General features: G+C 43.7%; 1 protein-coding gene across 8 annotated transcripts in view; it reads left to right on the top strand.

Annotated features, from left to right (window-relative positions):
- Positions 1-17,934, top strand: part of LOC129857525 (myocyte-specific enhancer factor 2D homolog) — a 70,798-nt gene extending 52,864 nt beyond the window's left edge. For 2 of the 8 annotated variants that reach the window (XM_055925852.1, XM_055925853.1), the window contains exons 6-13: positions 620-676; positions 3,472-3,650; positions 4,302-4,331; positions 6,056-6,167; positions 7,027-7,225; positions 8,415-8,483; positions 10,774-10,824; positions 13,735-17,417. In XM_055925852.1, coding sequence (XP_055781827.1) covers positions 620-676; positions 3,472-3,650; positions 4,302-4,331; positions 6,056-6,167; positions 7,027-7,225; positions 8,415-8,483; positions 10,774-10,824; positions 13,735-14,158 — 1,121 coding nt within the window. In that variant the 3' untranslated portion in view covers positions 14,159-17,417. Of the gene's footprint in view, positions 1-619; positions 677-3,471; positions 3,651-4,301; positions 4,332-6,055; positions 6,168-7,026; positions 7,226-8,414; positions 8,484-10,773; positions 10,825-13,734 lie in introns of all 8 variants that reach the window. The other 6 variants (XM_055925857.1, XM_055925859.1, XM_055925854.1 and 3 more) reach the window with 5 other exon arrangements.
- The last annotated feature ends 2,336 nt before the right edge of the window (positions 17,935-20,270 follow it).

Here is a 20,270-nt window from a genome sequence, read left to right as displayed (position 1 = left end):
GGACCCCGATGAACTTGAAGCTCTTGATCCTCTCCACTTCGGACCCATCGATGTGTATTGGGGTGTGCACCTGCTCCGGTTTCGAGTAGTCCACAATCAGCTCCTTGGTCTTGCTGACGTTGAGGGAGAGGTTGTTGTCTTGGCACCACACTGCCAGGTCTCTGACCTCCTCCATGTAGGCTGTCTCATCGCCGTTAGTGATCAGGCCTACCATCCTCGTGTCATCAGCAAACTTGATGATGGAGTTAGATGTGCGTGGCCACACAGTCATGGGTGAACAGGGAGTACAAGAGGGGGCTAAGCATACACCCCTGGGGGTCCCCCTGTTAAGGATCAGCGTGGCTTTGGTATTGTTGTCTACTCTTACCACCTGGAGTTTACCTGTCAGGAAGTCCAGGATCTAGGGAGGTGTTCAGTCCCAGGTTCCTGAGCTTGGTGATGAGCTTGGCGGGCACTATGGTGTTGAACGCTGAGCTGTAGTCAATGAACAGCATCAATGTTATGGATTCAGAATTATTCATGTTCATGTTTTCTTCGCAATTCTTACCATTCACATCAACTCGTATGTGCAACTTTTTCTTTTCAACATGGCCGCTGTCTTTTGTTCTTCTCTCCACAGGTGCTCTATTGGGAGGTGAACTGAGCAACTCCAACGGAGGATGCCCAAGCCCTGTTCGTAAGTGACTTCTGCTAAAGTCTACTTCTGCTAAAATACCTAGTTGTGTTTGAATCGTTTTTACATAGCAAATAAGATGATACCGTATACACAGTGAACTGCGTCTCGCTGTTGTAGCTGTGACAATAGATTATTAGCTTGTTAGTTTTGACCCTTCATGGCTTTCCTTGACGTGATGGGAGTTGTGGGTTATAGTAAAGCATAAAAGGTGTATGGATTACACTTTGGGACAGACTCCACTGTTTGATGGAAGAGAAAAAGATGTCAGGATAGCTGGTCGATGGCAACCGCCACAAACACTGGCACTCATGTACTCAAACACACACACACACACCTGTTGGCCAGCGACAGCTGAGGGTCACAGGAAAGCCGCTTGTAAATAGCCCAGGGGGTTGATGGGAAAGAGAACGAGAGAGAATGAAAGACTGAGGAAAAAAGGGAGAAAGAGAGGTGTAGAGAGAGACCTGAATGACATGAACACTCTGGCCTAGCATCTTCACCTTCTTCTGTCTCCCCTGACCCCGCTTTCTCCCCCCTCTTTCTGTCCTTCTCTCCCTCTATCGCAGCTGTTGCCCCATGTCCCCCCGTCCCCGTCCCCCCCTTCCACACACACTCCAATCCCCCGTGGTTCAAAACTGGACCTTGTCTTGGCAGAGCCGTCTCCTCAGAGGTGACTTTGACATCGGCCAGAGCCTCACTTCTAATCTAATTCCTGAAGGCATACGGTCATCGGTAGATGACAATATTATCAGATATTGTGCTACAACATCTTCCCCAAAAGTGAATGGCTGTATTATTGTATAGAGGAGAATATGTTTTTCTATTTGTGACTAAGGCACTAAGAAACAAATCTTAACCTAGATTTTGTGAGCATAGGTTAGGCTTTCACATTGATATCAATGAAAGAAAATGAGTTACACAATCCTATCTCAAGTTTCAGAATCAGACCCAAGTCACAAAGTCATGGAACAGGGACCACAGCAGTCACGATGTCTTTCTCTCTCTAAACCGGAGTTGTCTCAGTAACCCTCCAGTGCAGTAAACAGTGCGGTGGTCCCAAGACGCAGCTCAAGTGACTCACCCTGCTAGCCCGCTGTCTCTCTCTCTCTTCCCCCTCCTCCCTCCACATCCTCCTCCCCCTCGCTCTGTCGTTCTCAGCTGTTGAACACAGACCCAGGCTCTGGGCTCAGGGAATGTCACCATTGACGTCACCCGGCATTCCTGAGATTCCCACGCCCGGCACTGGGTAATAGGAGTAGAGCCTGGGAGAGAGAGCACACACACACTCACAGGTATACACTAAAATGCATATGTTGATGCATACATACAACACATAAACACTTAGAAACATACATGAACATGTACTTACAAACACATGCATGGATAAACATTCACACAGACACATAATGAATGTGAATTCATACACACTAGAGCCCTGTTGTTCAAAGAGCCCAGGGCCTGGGGCCAACATCCGACTAACACATGTTCTTTCTCCTCCTTCATCTCCCTCTGTTGCTGGGGTAGATGAGTGAGCGTCCAGTTTCTTAGAGGAAGGACTGAGTGAGTGTCTGTCTGCTAGGTCGGGTACAAACCAAAAAGCCACCATCACCCTGTTCCACTTTTGCCTCGGCTGTGGCTCACACTCACGTGAATTCCCATATTCCCATCCCAAAACACCTCAGTACAAAGTAACCTTCACTGGCTGCCCAGAGTTCTCTATCCAGTTGTGAATGGCGCGAGCAAAATGATGGTAACTGTTACGCATTTGTATGTTTGATGGAAGTAGTGTGTTATTGATACTGCTGACACAAATGAGTCTGGAGCAAACATCATTCTGTCCTTGCCACCCGTCAGTGTTTGTGTGGTGTGTGTGTGTGTTTGTTGTGTGTGTGTGTGTCTGAACTGAAGTATGTGTGACTGAGATGAAACGGTGTCACATGCTGGTAGCATCTGGGACACGTCATGGAGCAACTTTTATCTGCTATCGCAGAACCCTGCCCAGCTCTAGGGATTGTGTGTGCGTGCGTAGTTGTGCGTCTGACTGTGTGCCTGCCCACAGTATGTGTGCATGTCTCTTTGTATATCTGTCTCTCTCTCTCTCTGTCTGTGTGTGTCTACTGTCTGTGTTTGCCTGGTTGTGTTCCTGACAGTGCTTGGAAAGTCCCACGCTCCCCTATCCACACAGTGAGCCTGTCTTTCTTTGAGTCAACGGCTCCTTTTAACCAAGTAAGGGGAAATCAGGCTGAGGGTCTGTCCCATGGCAAGAAGGAATGCTGTTGTCTGAGTAGCTTGATGCTGTCCCAGATTAACACTGCTCACCATTGAGCCGTTCGATGGATAGACCTTCATAATGAGTGAAACCAAAATGAAGCGTACACTGTTTGATTTGTACACTAATTAAAATATTGGAGGTATTTATTACTTTTTTTAAATTGTGTCTTATGAGACAACACATTGGGAGGTTGGAATGTCTTGAGTAATAACGAAAGGTTGTATCTCTTAGGGATGTGTCACATGACGTAACCTGAAGGGGACTGTCTGAATGTTGACATAGGGATGCCGTAGGGTTGACATAGGAGTGACATTGCTCCTATAGTGAAAAGCTATGAGGTTTTGTCAGTAGTGTTAGTGTAATGCGTGAAAGGGTCCAACGAGTAATGTTTACGGATTCATACTAATATTCACAGCGTTACAGTTGTCCTACAGTAAGTGATAGGCATACACACACCACACAAACACTCCATCCATTCTTTAACACCATATTAATATCTCCTCTCCGTCTCCCTCTCAACCAGCGAACGGCTACATCAGTGCCAGGGCCTCCCCCGGCCTCCTCTCCGTCTCCAACGGCAACAGCCTGGGGAAAGTAGTCCTGGCCAAGTCTCCACCTCCGCCCAGCCCTCAGATGGTGAACAGCCGCAAGCCTGATCTCCGGGTCATCACCTCCCAGAGCGGCAAGAGCCTGATGCAGCTGGTGAGCCACAGAGAGATTCACTACGGGAGCCCTACTGGCTCAAACTGAGTCTGTTGTTTTCTCACATTGATAAATGCTTCATTGGTCGCCCGCCAGTCACAAAACAATGGGGTGCTGAATGTTTATGAATCTCTATTCCTTCTGAGATAAACATTTAATACCAAAACGAAGCGTATGCTGTTTGATTTGTAAACGGTTGAAATATGAGAGGTATTTATGTGACTCAACAGATTTTAGGAGGTTGGGATGTCTACAGTAATAAAGTTTTGTTTCTCAGAGTGGTGTCACTCGGAAGCTCACATTTTTCTACAAAACAGATGCTGATTCATTATTAGTTTATAAAGCAATTGAACAATTAATAGGACAGCAATTATAATACGATTAAATTCAAAGGTTGGTTTTAGACTATGCTAAAGAAGGGTTGACGTCAAAATGCATCTCGTCATTGCCATTCTGAATTTGATATTTTCTTGAGTGTGTGATGAAATACCCCCCCCCCCCCCCCCCCCCCCCCCAGACGCTGATCTGAGTTCAGTTTTGCATTTTCCCTTAATGAGCCCAATGGTTAAGGTTAGGATTGGGGCCTGATCCTAGATCAGCAGGTTAGTACAGAGCTGTAACCCGTGTTCTCTGTCCTACTGCCCCCTGCAGACCGATGAGGAGCTGGAGTTGGTGAGTGAGGTGAATAAAAACTCCTCCTAGACTTGACTGTGGTTGCTGTGTCAACACTGGTCTCACAGGCATGAGTGTCATACTGGTATACTGTCGTACTGGTATATTAGTAGATAATTAGTATACAGTATTTACAGTGTAGTATCAGTCGAATAAGAGCACAGTACAATGTACAGTACCAGTCAAAAGTTTGGACACCTACTCATTCCAGGGTTTTTCATTATTTTTTAAACTATTTTCTACATTGTAGAATAATAACGAAGGCATCAAAACTATAAAATAGCACATGGAATCATGTAGTAACCAAAAAAGTTTTAAACAAGTCAGAATATATTTTAGGTTCTTCAAAGTAGCCACCCTTTGCCTTGATGAGAGCTTTGCACACTCTTGGCATTCTCTCAACCAGCTTCATGAGGAATGCTTTTCCAACAGTCTTGAAGGAGTTCCCACATATGCTGAGCACTTGTTGGCTGCTTTTCCTTCACTCTACGGTCCAACTCATCCCAAACCATCTCAATTGGGTTGAGGTCGGTTGATTGTGGAGGCCAGGTCATCTGATGCAGCACTCAATCATTCACCTTCTTGGTCAAATAGCCCTTACACAGCCTGGAGGTGTGTTTTGGGTCATTGTACTGTTCAAAAACAAATGATAGTCCCACTAAACGCAAATTCTAAATAAATCACAGACCGTGTCAACACCATAATATGGTATTGTTCTATTAACAAATAGTGCTATCTTCTGTATACCACTGTATACCACTTCTGTCACAACACAACTGATTGGCTTAAACGCATTAAGAAGGCAAGAAATTCCACAAATTAACTTTTAACAAGGCACACCTGTTAATTGAAATGTATTCCAGGTAACTACATCATGAAGCTGGTTGAGAGAATGCCAAGAGTGTGCAAAGCTCTCATCAAGGCAAAGGGTGGCTACTTTGAATAATCTCAAATATCAAATATATTTTGATTTGTTTAAAACATTTTTGCTTACTACATACTTCCTTGTGTGTTATTTAATAGTTCTGATGTATTCACTATTATTCTACAATAATTATTCTATAGTAAAAAAAAAAAAAAACTTGAATGAGTAGGTATGTCCAAACTTTTGACGGGTACTGTATGTTATAGAATAGTGTGTATGCATACTATGTGTGGTAAATCCAAAATGGAGGTAAAGCTCTCTGTGAATGCATTGTATGTATCTTGGCATGTGCATGGGTCAACTCCATGTGTGTGTAATCCATGTCGGGTTGGACAGGAGGTCATTGTATATAGGCTACAGTACTCTCTGGAGTGTGTGTATCCATTGACTAGGACAAACTGTTTACGAGGTCACACCAATGGCACAATGACCTCCACCCCTGGAGCGTCTGAGCCCCGACTCACACACTTATTACCACGCACCAACACACACAATCACTTTGTCGCTCACTCTGGTTGTTCTGCCCGATGCATGCCTCTCAATCAATCCGCATGATTCTCCATTTGAGTGGAACACTTCCTGACACCTCCACCAACTGTTCGTTCACGTGGCCGTGAATGTTGGTGTTTCCGTGTCATAGAGAAGTCATGAACCGTACAGGCCAGGATGTTCCCACCTTCGTTTCTATTTGATACTGTTAGCGAATGTCATGGTACTGCGTGGGCACAAACCTTTTGGTTTAAAATAAGTCTTTACTTCCTGCGTCCTGATGTTCAAGCATCTTTCCTGTGTCCTCTGTCTTCCCCAGAATGCTCAGCGGTTAGGCGGTTCTCAAGGGAACCTGTCCACGCCAGTCGTTTCCGTGGCGACGCCCAGTCTCCTAGCCCCCTTCTCCGCCATGCAGACGGCCTACAACACCGGTGAGGAAAAGGGTACTCGCTGCTCACGGGCAAAGCTTGCAGAATATGGGAATTGGACAGACACTGTATGTCTGTAGTATGTCTTAAAGCAAGTGTATTAGGACCAGTGGATGACAAACACAAGGGTGAATACTTTTTTTTATTTTTTATTTTTTTATTTTATCCCATTTTCTCCCCAATTTTCGTGGTATCCAATCGCTAGTAATTACTACCTTGTCTCATTGCTACAACTCCCGTACGGGCTCAGGAGAGACGAAGGTCGAAAGCCATGCGTCCTCCGAAGCACAACCCAACCAGCCGTACTGCTTCTTAACACAGCGCGCCTCCAACCCGGAAGCCAGCCGCACCAATGTGTCGGAGGAAACACCGTGTACCTGGCCCCCTTGGCTGGCGTGCACTGCGCCCGGCCCGCCACAGGAGTCGCTGGAGCGCGATGAGACAAGGATATCCCTACCGGCCAAACCCTCCCTACCCCGGACGACGCTATGCCAATTGTGCGTCGCCCCACGGACCTCCCGGTCGCGGCCGGCTGCGACAGAGCCTGGGCGCGAACCCAGAGACTCTGGTGGCGCAGTTAGCACTGCGATGCAGTGCCCTAGACCACTGCGCCACCCGGGAGGCCCTAGGGTGAATACTTTTGATTAGTTTATTTAGTTATTCTCTTTTTGTCAGTCTGCTCTGTAATTACCCAAATTGGCAAAGGCAGAAAAGAACACAATTTACCACTGTAAGTGAATCCTATGCATATTCACTTTGATCAATGTGTGAGTATTTCTCTCTCTCTCTCCCTCTCTCCCTCTCTTCCCCTCCCTCCCCCTTCCTCCCTCTCATCCCCTCCCTCCCCCTTCCTCCATCTCAGAGTACCAGCTGACAAGTGCAGATCTCACAGCGCTCCAGACATTCACGCCATCAGGGCTGCTGCCTAGCAACATGTCCACCTGGCAACAGCAACCAGCAGTATCCCAGCAGCAGCAACAACAGCAGCAGCAGCAACAACAACAACAACAGCAGCAGCAACAACAACAACAGATCAGCTTGGCGTCACTCAGTAATTTGGTGTAAGTACACTTCCCCGGTCACCCTATTGTATAAGTGTAGCTGCTGCACTCTAAACCAGTGGTATTCAAAGTTGGGGTCGCGACCCCTAGTGGGCCCCCCCATATTTGAAAAAAATAATAATACAATTAAGAGTACAGATTATGTATGGAACATTATACAAAAACAATTATTAAGTAAATGTATTTATTGGTTTCTTTTCATTTTAATAAGAGCAGAAAATGCAATTCATTGAAGGTTGTGTCATTCGATTTTAACATTGTGTCGTTAGATATGGGTTGTTATGGGGAGATTCATTGGGGGAAAAATGGGGTCACCAGAAATTAATGCTGAAAAAATTGGGTCCCCGCTGAAAAAGTTTGAATACCCCTGCCCTAAACCGATATCTGCGTTGCTCTCCATTCATGAGTTTCAGTTAAAGGGAATTAACCCAAAACTTTCCCCATACTATGTGACCAATCATTGAATAGTAACTTCTCACCCATGCCATACAGACTATCCCTCTGTACTTACCTGTTCTATAGCCCATAGACCCTTAAACACACATGCACTTACTGTCTGCACACAATTTCATCAGCAAGTCTGACTTACTAAAGCCGTGCATCATTGGCGTTTGACATGAAATTAAGCATTTTTCCTCGAAAGCAGCATAGCATGGTTGCTAGCTACAATAAAGACCCAAACTGTGAACACCTCAGACCGTCACTGGTATCCACTTGCTATAGTATAGTATGCATCAGAGGAGGCTGGTGACAGGAGCTATAGGAGGACAGACTCATTGTAATGGCTGGAATGGAATATATCAAACATATGGAAACCACATGTTTGTCTCCGTTCCATTGATTCCATTCTAGCCATTACAATGAGCCGTCCTCCTATAACTCTTCCCACCAACCACCTCTGGTATGCATGTACATCCACTTTCAGTTTGAGGATGTCTGAGAGGCTGACTTAAACTCCCTCTCCCTTAATTAACATCTCCCCACGTGGATCCAAGAGCGCTTTAGGTTTAGGTGTGCATTGACCACCTGCTGTAGGCTAATGCTAGCTAGTGATCCTCATTAGCCATCAGCTTTGTCTCATTACTAGCATTGTTAGAGCTAAATGCAGGTTTCTGTGATTGTGGCGGCTAGGCTAGCCGCGGGGTAGCTGTATGTAACCGCCTGTTTGTTCTCCCCCTCTTGTCCACAGCATGTGGGGCGCAGAGAAACAGAACGGGGAGATGGCTAACTGCATCTCCAATTTCGCTGCTAACCTGAGGTGAACGAATTAGGATCTAGCGCTACATGTGTGGTTATCGCCATGCATTTACTGTCTGTCGTATCAAATTAAGTTTGTGCGGCTCTCAGGTTGGGTACAACTCATAAGAACATAATGAAGGTATAACAGTTTAGATTTCATGTAACTTACACTGTAAAACATTATTTATTTATTTCCCCCCCTTTTCTCCCCAATTTCATGATATCCAATTGGTAGTTAGTCTTGTCCTATCGCTGCAACTCCCTTACGGACTCGGGAGAGGCGAAAGTCGAGAACCATGCGTCCTCTGAAACACAACACGCCAAGCCACACTGCTTCTTAACACACTGCTCGATAAACCCGGAAGCCAGCCGCACCAATGTGTTGCAGAAAACACCATACACCTGGCGACCGTGTCAGCGTGCATGCGCCCGGCCCGCCACAGGAGTCGCTAGAGCGCGATGGGACAAGGACATTCCAGCCGGCCAAACCCACCCCTAACCTCGACGACGCTGGGCCAATTGTACACCGCCTCATGGGTCTCCCGGTCGCGGCCGGCTGCGACACAGCCATGTATCGAACCCGGATCTGCGTCTTTCCTCTTTCTTTTATATCTTGTTTCTGAGGCTTTGATTGTCGGAACCAAAGAGAGAAATATGGCAGCCGCCCAAAGCTGTGTGCGTCAGTCTCACAGGACAGCATTGACACACACCAAGAATGAGTAGTGTAGTCCTCCTTTTTTGTCTTGAAGCACAGGTCTATTAATCTCTCTCACCTGGATGGCCTGACAGTAAGATCAATAGTCAGATTTCACTCATCCATACTTCATATAGATCAGTGAAACTGCTGCTTCAAAGTAAGGCACTTGATCAAACCGTTCTCATTTTGCCCTGAAGAGCATGTTCCACCCACGATTTGTTCTCTCACACAAGCGTTTGATTACATAGGCTATACGTACAGTCCCACTGTTTTTGTTATTTATTCCCTTGCACGGTAGCCGCAGTGAGCAGACACTTCCAATCAAAGGTGATTGACGGGTTTTCACTGCAAGCCTCGCGTTCCCTGTCAGCCCTGGTTACTCGCCGTGGGAAGTGAGGGGGAAATGATTTCTGCCTGGTTTTTTTTCTCTCCACTTCCTTCTCTTGCACTGAGTGGCCAATCATTCCAGAGCCTCCTGTAAAGACTCACTGCAACTAGCGTGCACCTGTTGACTAGCACACCAATCTAAATGTTAATGCTGTGTCAAGGGCATCCCACTAGCCTTCCCACGGTGACTTGTTTATTGAATCGTTTTCCACACGTCAATTGCTGCCTTCAGCCTTGCAGGATGTGTTGGTCTCTGTGTTTGAGGAACCCAGCTGATGCATTCAGGAGAGAAAGGGTCTGAGTTGAGGAGGTTTAAGGGGTTTTGGAGAAATGGTTCCTGTTTAGGAAATCTGTCTGTCTGTCTGTCTCTGTCTGTCTCTGTCTGTCTCTGTCTGTCTCTGTCTGTCTCTGTCTGTCTCTGTCTGTCTCTGTCTGTCTGTCTGTCTGTCTGTCTGTCTGTCTGTCTGTCTGTCTGTCTGTCTGTCTGTCTGTCTGTCTCAAGGACATGTCCTTTTGCATTGGAGAAATGGTGCACACACACAACTCGCTACCTCAGTATGTTGCTATCTGTCTATCACTATTAATTCACTCTGTCTGTGTCTCTTCCTTTCAATATCGCTCTCTGTCTGTCTGTCACTCTCTCACTCTGTGTTTCTGTCTCTCTCCCTATATCTCTATCTCTCTGTCTCCAGCTGTTTTGTTCAGGGAAAGGTTTACCTTTATGTGTCTACCTTACGCATGTTTTACAATGTACACAGTAATGAATAGTTGTTTGTGTACACACTGCTGATTTGTGTGCTGTGCACATAATATCCTGTTTAGTTCAGAGAAAGCTCCTTTCTCCTCAAGGAATAGTTGTTTGTTTGCACAGGCGACAGGATAGGGAATAATTGTGTCAACACATCCACTCCAGCTTGATTACTCTACATTGCAGGAAAGGGAAAAATAATAGAATCAATAAAATAACATTTATTTAGGGACTACATTGATGTCTTGGTCAATAAATTCAAAATGATGAGTCTATAATTACATCTTATTTAGTAAATGAATACCCAATGTTTGACTAAGTTTGAATGTAGAGTGATTTAGTCATGTTTATAATAAGTATTTTCTATCTCTGCCAAGTTTTTGGGCTGTCTGTTATGTACATTAATGGAGAGCAGGTTTCTGAATCACCCTCCGTGTGTTAGTTTCTCAAACTTTCTTTTTTACCCTCCCTTTACAGCATGGCCTCTCAATCAAACTTGCTATTTGGCAGGGAAGAGGGTCTCTGCTGGTACTGTATATCTCCTCAGTCAGAGGAGGCTGGTGGGGTGAGCTATAGAAGGATGGGCTCATTGTAATGGGTGTAATGGAATAAGTGGAACTGAGTCTAACATGTGGTTTCCAAATGTTTGACGTGTTTGATACCGTTCCATTCATTCCATTCCAGCCATTACAATGAGCCCATCTTCCCATAGCTCCTCCCACCAGCCTCTTCTATCTTCAGTGTATAACTAGCCACACAGCATGGCACTGTTTCCCAAACCTGGTCTTTGAGGACCCCCATGCATGTTGGTTTTCATTTAAAACCAGATCCAATAATTATTCAACAGAAGCTACTGGTAATAATCATCCATGAAACTCACTATCAACTCAGTTTTTAGCTCATTTATTGAGAGATTGGTTTAATGTGAAAACTGTGCACACAATGGTCCTTCTGGACCAGGTTTTGGGAAATGGCGCTATACTGTACTGTACTGTAACCGTGTGCTTCTGACTGCGCTAGCTGTGTTAGCGCTCTGAGCTAGCCTGAAGAGCGGGCCTTCATCACTGTCACCAGCCTGCTGACTCTGACCGTATTATTCTCCATAGCAACAGGACACTTGTGGCACTATAATCCATCAACCTGTACAAGTCCATAATGCCGGGCTTACACTAGAGAGAGAGAGTAGCACAGTCGAGGGTTTAGGGAGTGAGTGTGCACATGAGCGAGAGTATGTGTGTGTGTTGTATGGTAAAGAATCACGTTCTTGCATCTTTTATTTTGCAATTGTGAATATATAAAATAATAATAAGTACACTAGCTTAAAGGCCCAGTGCAGTCAAAAACATGATTTACCTGTGTGTTATGTACACTGAGCAAAAAAAAGTATTTGGACAGTGATTTATTTTGTTTGTTGTTTTGGCTCTTTACTTCAGCACTTTGGATTTGAAATGATACAATGACAAAATGCAGACTGTCAGCTTTAATCTGAGGGCATTTTCATCCATATCTGGTGAACCGTTTAGAATTATATTTCATATATTTCATCCATATCTGGTGAACCGTTTACTATTAACTCACTCTGTCTGTGTCTCTTCCTTTCAATATCGCTCTCTGTCTGTCACTCTGTCACTCTGTCACTTATGTGTATTAAAGAAGGTCAAAGTTTGGTATTTGGTCCCATATTCCTAGCACGCAATGATTACATCATTGTTTTTATTGTTTCACCTTATTTTGTAACCAATCATTTTGGAGTCACTTTTATTCTAAATAAGAATAGAATACGTTCCTAAACACTTCAACATTAATGGGGATGCTACCATGATTAGGGTTAATTCTGAATGAATTGTGAATAATGATCACTGAGAAAGTTAGACACACAAATATCATACCCCGCGAAGAATGCTAACCTCCCCTGTTATTCTAATGGTGAGAGGTTAGCATATCTTGGGGATCTAATATTTGTAACTTTCTCACTCATAATTATTCACGATTCATTCAGGACTATCCGCAATCATGATAGCATTCACATGAATGTAGGAGTGTTTAGAAATATATTCTATTCTTATTTGTGCCAATACTTTTGGTCCCCTAAAATGGGGGGACAAAAAGTTCTGTAATTTCTAAACGGTTTCTAAACGGTTTCTAAAGCTTGACAGTTTAAACTCATAGTATAATTTCAAGTCCAAAGTGCTGGACTACAGAGCCAAAATAACACAAAATGAGTCACTGTCCCAATACTTTCGGAGCTCACCGTATATTTCCACACTGAGGATGGAATAATACTGTGAAAAGGCCCTTTTAGTGTAAGAGCTGTTTGAAAATACTTTTGGGGAAAAAATGGCTGCCTGTTTTTGTGGGATGGAGTTTTTGCCTGCCTGGTGAATATCTTTTTTATTGGTCTATTCACTAATTTACCGCCTGGTCCAAACCTCTCTGCCAATAACAGCTAGTTTTCAGTTTTCCACTCCACACTCATGAGAAATTGCTCTTTGCTAAGAAGCAATGTTTGTTTCTTTTTGACTATTTTAATTGAAAACAATCCCAGTAAGGTATTTAATTGTTAGCCAGAAAGTATTTGATATTGAGATGAAAACGGCTGCGTTGGACCTTTTTTGAAGGGTGATCTGATTTAAGGGTGAAGTGATTCAAGTGAGTTGGCTTTTCCAATCGAGGGGAGTGGTGTGGGAGAGAGGGGGAGGGTGCTGAGGGCTGTGTGAATTTACAGATGGGACTTGTTGGCGGGGTGTGAAGTTGGAGATGTCTGGGTACAATTGCATGAGTTACTAAATGCTAAAGATAAGTGACTGTGGACACATGGCACAAGGCATGGGAGTGGTCTTTCGGAATCCAGAGTCCGTCTGCATGGCTTGTGGACCGTGCACTTCCGTGTGGCCTTTTCATCCAGTCTGTTTGCGTCTCTGTTCGTGTGTCTAACCTCAACCTATAGTCGCTTTTAAAAGCTACGTCATGACACAGTGTTCCCTAAAACATTTAGCTACGTCATGACAGTGTTCCCTAACACATTTAGCAGTGAAACATTACCTGTCCTTAGCAATTAGCGAAAACATGAGCTGTCAGCCCAGGGTGGAACACAGAGCACGGCACATAGAATTGAAGACCTACGCAGTTCATAGAAGGGACACTTACATTCTTTCTCTCTGCAAGGTTCTGTTTGTTTTTCCGCTACTCAATTTGCTGACACATTTGTCATCTAGGATCCCCCCCCCCCAACCTAGTTTGTGGAGATGTTGACTCTATGTTCCATCAGCGCTTACTACACTGTGTGCTGGTTAGCAGGTCCCTCTCTGGGCTCCTGTATTTAAAGTGATGTTCATGGTGATGTTGATATGTGTTTGTAAGTAGTGTTGCAGTTACCCTGGCTGACCAGCAGATGTCAGCACACGTCTCACCATTTCTCTCTTTTCTCGGTCCCTCCAGGCCGGTGGGCCACTTACCTCAGGGCACCATGCTGACGATTAACACCAACCCCAACATCAGCATCAAGTCGGAGCCCGTGTCACCCAACCGCGACCGCAGCACCCCGTGCTCCACAGCTGGGGGTGGCGGAGGAGGGGGCCTAGTGACCATCACAGGGGCCCCTATGTCAGGCCAGTACCCAGGGGCCCTGCGCCTGGAGCCGTCCACCCTGCAGGGCCGCTCGCCCGTCGGCAGCCTGAGCAGCAACGGCAGCTCCTACGAGGGTGACCGGGACGATGGGGCCCAAGGGCGGGCCCAGGACTTCCACCACCAGGGAGGGGCCTCCTCGGCCATGGGGCTCCTGAGGCCCTCGTCCACTCAGGAGCAGCAGGAGCAGGAGGGGGCCAACGTGAAAAGAATGAGACTGGACACTTGGGTCACATAGATGTGTAGAACAAGAGAGTGAAGGGAAGAGATGCCCCATCCCCCACCCTTTTACCGTATGTACAGTAAATGCTGACCTCACACACATGCCTCCACCACACACAAACACACACACACATGCACCGGACACACCCATTTGCGCATGCTCTTACACTCTTGCACACACTCTTTCTCTCACAAATGTATGCGTTGACACACAAGCTACATACTGTTTTACACTATATTGTACTAAACACACACACACACACTTTCACACAAACACCCTCTATAGGGGCAGAGTCACCGAACCAGGGATTACATGTCAACATAGTGTGTTGGACAAGATTAGGATTGGAATGAATGAGTTCTCTTTTGTTCAAGCTGGCTCGGTCTCCTTTTCGTTTTGAAGGGAGAGAGAGCAGCTAGAAAACTGACTGATTATTGACTGACTAATGGCTTTGCTGGGTTTTCTCTTCACCCTCTACATCACATAATACACACCTGGTATCCTCCTGTCTTTTATCCACAGTAGGTCTCTAGTCCAGCTGCACTGCTCTGTTGAGAAACAGTAGAACAACCAAAATGAATCCACTTCTTTGTATCTGCCCAGTGGCACTGTTATATCCAGCTTTTGGTGTTTTTGTAAAGAGTATGAGATTGGTGAATGAGATTTTAACTGTTTTTTTTAAATATATATTACGTCCTCTCTCTGTCTGACTGTTGTCCATCAACCATCTTTAAATTTCTATTAACATTTTAGATTTGAGAACCCAAAATTCACTGAGTCAAACTGATTAGCTATCCATGTTAGAAGACAGGATTTACTCTTCTAAAGTGGATGGTCCTTGTTTTGTTTAGTTTTAGCCAGGTATTTAATCAGAACCATGCAAATAGCTGTTTAATCTGAAACATCGATACCTTATCTAGGTCAAATACTGTTTTATCAGGGAAGGGCTGCCCTAGCTCTATGACACATGCTACAGATACCTACCGATCAACTTCAGATGCTGCGTGTGTTTCCTGTTCTGTGATATTTATTTCAAATGCTCTTTTTGTGTTTTTTTTTTACTACCTTCTTGACTTTTCAATTTTCCCCACGCTCAAATCCATCCACACTCACACAAAAAATGTTGTTGTTAAACAATGCCAGTGTTTCAGAAGGCTCTGAATAGGAGATGTAAACTGGGTATATAAGCAATTTGTTCTGTTTCCTTCTGTATGGCTTTTGTATAGCAGGGACATCGTTTTTTGAGGGTAACATATAGAGCATATAAATATATATTTAAACAGCAGCGATAGCAGATCTTGAGAGTAAGTGATGAACTGCATACGATGCAGAGAAAACGATAGACGACAGGGATTGTATATAGATATATATGTTCACATATGTTCAGCAGGATATCCCTAAAAGCTAATGTGTTGATTCTCAGTGGATCTGTCTTTCTATTTATGTGTGTGTGCATAAGTGTACTAGGTTGCAAAGCCAAGTGAGGGTGCTAGAGGGACAGAAAAGGAAGTAGCAGTGGATTGGACTGTTTGAGTGAGCAGTGGTTAGTACTCTGACGGAGCGCACTTTAACCTCTTCCTCCCCCCAAGCCCCCAAAATTCCCCCTCTCTTTAAAAGCCAGGTGTCCTCCAGAAAGGGACAGTCACGTCTGCATGTCCTCAGGCACGTCAAACTCATTCAACACACACACAAACACATTTACACACATTAGCCAGACAAGTATCCCCTGTGCTTTCTGTTAGAGGAGAGTTGCCTGGCCACATTAATTAATTACAGCATTTCACTCATTGAACCGTGGTGTGAACTCGACCGCTCCCTACCAGTGACTTAAGACAAGTCCATCTCACGCTCATTTGACCCCTGCCACTATCAATTTTCTGCCAAAATGCCTCATTGCTCCACACACTCAAACACCATATTCGTATATACTCTGCACTCTGTCCAGAACAGGTTCAAATGACCTCCCATTGGCTCTTTATCGTTTTATATCGTTGTAGTTGTTGCCGTAGGGATTGTGCAGCCTGACTCGTCTGGAGTCTAGACGATCGTCTAGAGGCGGATGGCAGAGAGAGAGAGAGAGAGATCACGCCTGCCGGCATATTCACACACCCTTAGACTGTAAGACTGTTGTGTCCTGAGCTTTGAACAAAACGTTTACCCTGATGTTTTTTATAACAATGGTAGCTATGTCTTGAATAGGGCCACATGCCATGAAGAGATGTTTCATACCTAGACTAAATTGTGACTAGCGGAAGCAGACGATGGGGTTGGTTAGTACTCTGGACGCTGGCCAATTGAGGTGTTGTATAAAGCCCTGACATTATCTCAGAACAACACTAAGGGTCACTGTAATCACAAATGAAAAGACAATCGTCATGACAATAGTTAACCTGCGCCCCCATATTCCCCATGTATAATGAATGATGTTTAGAGAATCTCACTTTCCAGTGTTAATTTGTGCTGGTGACAGTTCTATTGTCTGTTTTTATTATAATTGTTTTATGATAATTGCTATTATTACTGTTAATATTATCATTATTGTGACCATCGATGGTAATTGTAATGATGATATAGAAAAGGCAATTTTATTTTTTGCGGTTTTGTGTAGGTTAGGAATCTTGTTTTATTTGAATTTTATTTTATTATATATAAATATATTTTTGTTTTGTTTTCATTTTGTTTTTTCTTCAAAGGGTGTACTAAAATTGCACGATTTATGACGTAAAACAAAACCGCTGTAGTAATATTAGTACATGTGCGATCATGAAAGGTGGTAAACAAGTTTAATATAATAACCAGTTCAATGCTGCAATGTACAAAACTTAGTCTACAGATAGTAAAGTGAGGACAAGACACATTTAATTTATTTCTGACCAGACACAAAGATGTCAATGCATGGGCGTAACACAAAAAAAGAATGAATCATATTATAGGAAATACATATGAAATGTAATATCAATAAGAATATACATCACACAGAAATAAAATAGAAATTGAAGAAAAAAGTACTATTATAGCTAATATATTGTGTTCGGCTAGTCTTCTTTTTGTTGTAAACAAAATTATGTTTTTTTGTTGTTTTTGGAGAATGATATACAATTTGTGTATATTTTCATAAATAAAGTATGCACTGATGTTATTACAAATTCTATACTGCTTTTACATAAAAAGTGTTTGTTATTGTACCAAAGTATCCATTTGTCCCTTCTTACCCTCCCCTTTTTGCTTATGTTTTATCGTATTTATATATTAAATAGACAAGTTGACCTACAAAGAGGTTTGGTTTGTTATTATGATTTACATTAGAATGTGCATTTGTGTTGTTCACCATCAAAACATTTGATCATTTATCAATACAAACTTGTTTTCTGAAAAAAGTTTTCTGAAACGTGATTTATCAGCTATGTTTGGTAAGTGACAAAAAATATGGGACTGTTGAGAGAGTAGTTTATAAATTGCCAGAGATCTGTGAAGTGGAATGATGTATTTTCACCATAGGATGTCATCACATGTGCTGGTAATGCTTTGGGCATCATTATCACGTGTTCAGATCTACTGAATTATTTTAAGCCGAAACCTAAACCAAATTTGTTCTGTTTTTTCTTAGTTTTACGAAATGGAAATGTTTCTAGAAATCATTTATTATATCGAATCACATCTAAAGCATTCCATTTTTCGCAAGCGAAGTGATAAACTGACTTAAACTGCATGTTATTTGAGACACTACGCCACGGTATTTCAATGACATTAACTAAGATTAATACAAATAAAACTAATGTTGATAAAAAATTCCTCTGTTTCTAAATCATAACTGTCATGGGAGGAAAAGAGAAAGCCAAATGAACTTGGAAGGAGAGACTTGGAAGAGTTCTAATGGAGAAATATTGTATTGAGGCGTCTATTCATTGCATGCTAACTTTCCCACTGACATAATCTCTACTTATTTAAAGAAGTGCAAGATTTCAGTTTCTAAATGCATCATTGGACATTTAAATTGCACAGTAAACAAATACTTAATAAGACCCTGTTGAGTCCCAATTTTCTGAATGAGAGAGATGAAGTAATGAGACAAGAGGATTGGAGCGATGTGGTGGGGGTGTATTTTCCCCTCCTCCAGACAGTTGACCATAGTGACAGCTGGAAGTGGCAGCTGTTCTGTCCTGTGTGGCCCATGAGCACATGTCTCAGACACACACTTCTGTCTCCAGTGGCAATGGCCAACTAATAATCATGTATAATCCAGACCACTCAGTCTGTGGCAGTATACCTCGCAGGTTAGCGTTTTTTGTCATGAATCTTATTCTGGAGGCAGCTCTGTAGTTTAGCTGGCGCAGCCACAAAGTAATACAATCTGATTTGAAACCTAACCTTAACCACACTGCTAACCCTAATGCCTAACCTTAAATGAAGACCAAAAATATCATTGTTGTTGTCATCAATTATTACAATTTAGCCAATTTTGACTTTGCAGCTGGCCTAAGGGGAAATCACTCAGTTCTGCCTCCAGGACAAGACTCATGACAATAAACGCCAACCTGCGTATATATCATCCTTTTATCACTATTTACGGAGAGCAAGCTACGTTGTGTGTTTGTGTGTGTGTGTGTGTGTGTGTGTGTGTGTGTGTGTGTGTGTGTGTGTGTCTCACGTGGCCAGGGATGAGCCAGGGTGTGGCTCCACTATTGCAATCAAGGTCATTGGCTGGACGTGTGTGATTATTTCTGTTACACTGTTGCTGATTGCCATACATGACCTTATCTCATCATAAGGGGACCTTTTTATGTGAGAATGATTCACACATTCTATGGAGCAGCTGATGTGGTTGTGAGATAGCAGCTGGAGCCAAACCCTGTCAGAAGCGGCTCTGTCTAAAGTGCGTTGTCATTTGTTTGTCCTTGGTAAGTGGCACTTGTCCTTAGTGATGTATTCATACAATTATTTGAGTCTAATAGAACAAGTACATACTGTATATGCATCAGGTTGCACTGATTGAATATATTTTTCTACTCTGTTTACAACATGGCACGTCTAACATTCCTCTTCCTTATAGCCCATTGTTTGCAAGGGGTGGGCCAGTTGAACATTTAGAACAGAGAAAAGGAAGACCAGCTAAGGAGCCACCCCTTCCTCCGTCTGATTTTACAGGTCTTCCATCACATGGAGTAAATCAACAGAAAGGGAATAATGGATGACAGATGGTTGTTGAAGGAGTGCAAACACACTCCCTATAGAGAGCTGGTATAGTTTTACATCCCTCCTGTGTCAAATTCACACACACACCAGCCCTGCAGCTGAGCCCCTCCCCTCACGTTAGCCAGAATGGCCCAGCTGAAATGGAGCCTCTGGTCGCAGCCGGACATAGTGACCAAGCACTTTCAGCCTCTTGCATCAGATATGGTCATCCTGGCTGTTTGTCAGGAAACTATTATTCTATTAATAGCACTGGGCATGTGTTCCTGGGATAGACATAGCTTGTCCATCCACAACATCTATTTATATAATTATTGTTATTTCATATACTGTAGATCATCTTGTGCCTATATAACCTAGTTAGTTTATTCTTATTCCCCGAACTGAATATACAAAGTTGTATTGTCATAGCTAGTTACAAGGCTGAGTAGGAGCCATAGACGTTAGAGAATAAGAGCATGCCAGACAGCTGCCGTAATGCCATTCCAGCACCCTGCTTTTCTCTCTGTGAATGGCTGTGGTTCCCCCCTTTATTCAATCAATCATTGCACAGATTTGGGCAGTGAGCAGGCAACCGGCAGCTAAAATAGCCAACATTGTTCTGAAAACTGACTCATGAATGACAAAAAAGGGGGAAAGGAGGCGGGAAGAGGAGGAGGTGAGGTCATCCATTGTTCCTTGTTGCCTATTTTATCCCTCGGTCTTCCCATGGGATGGTTGTTTGTTATGGAGGGCCCAGTGCGGCTTTGTTAGCTAGCCTGCTTTTGAGGTCAGTAAAGCTGGGATGGTGCCAAATCTCACCTCCCACACCGCCCCTGGGTCTCACTCACTTTAATGTAATACACAGAGGAAACGGATAGATGCTGAGGGAGAAGCCAGCTGTTTTCTTGGCCTGGTCTAAGGGTATACTTTCCTCTGAGGTTCATCCAGATTTCAA

This window comes from Salvelinus fontinalis, chromosome 6 (assembly GCF_029448725.1).
Source record: "Salvelinus fontinalis isolate EN_2023a chromosome 6, ASM2944872v1, whole genome shotgun sequence".
Classification (NCBI taxonomy): domain Eukaryota; kingdom Metazoa; phylum Chordata; class Actinopteri; order Salmoniformes; family Salmonidae; genus Salvelinus; species Salvelinus fontinalis.
Note: the sequence above shows the minus strand (reverse complement) of the source record. Positions and strands in the feature narration are given on the sequence as shown.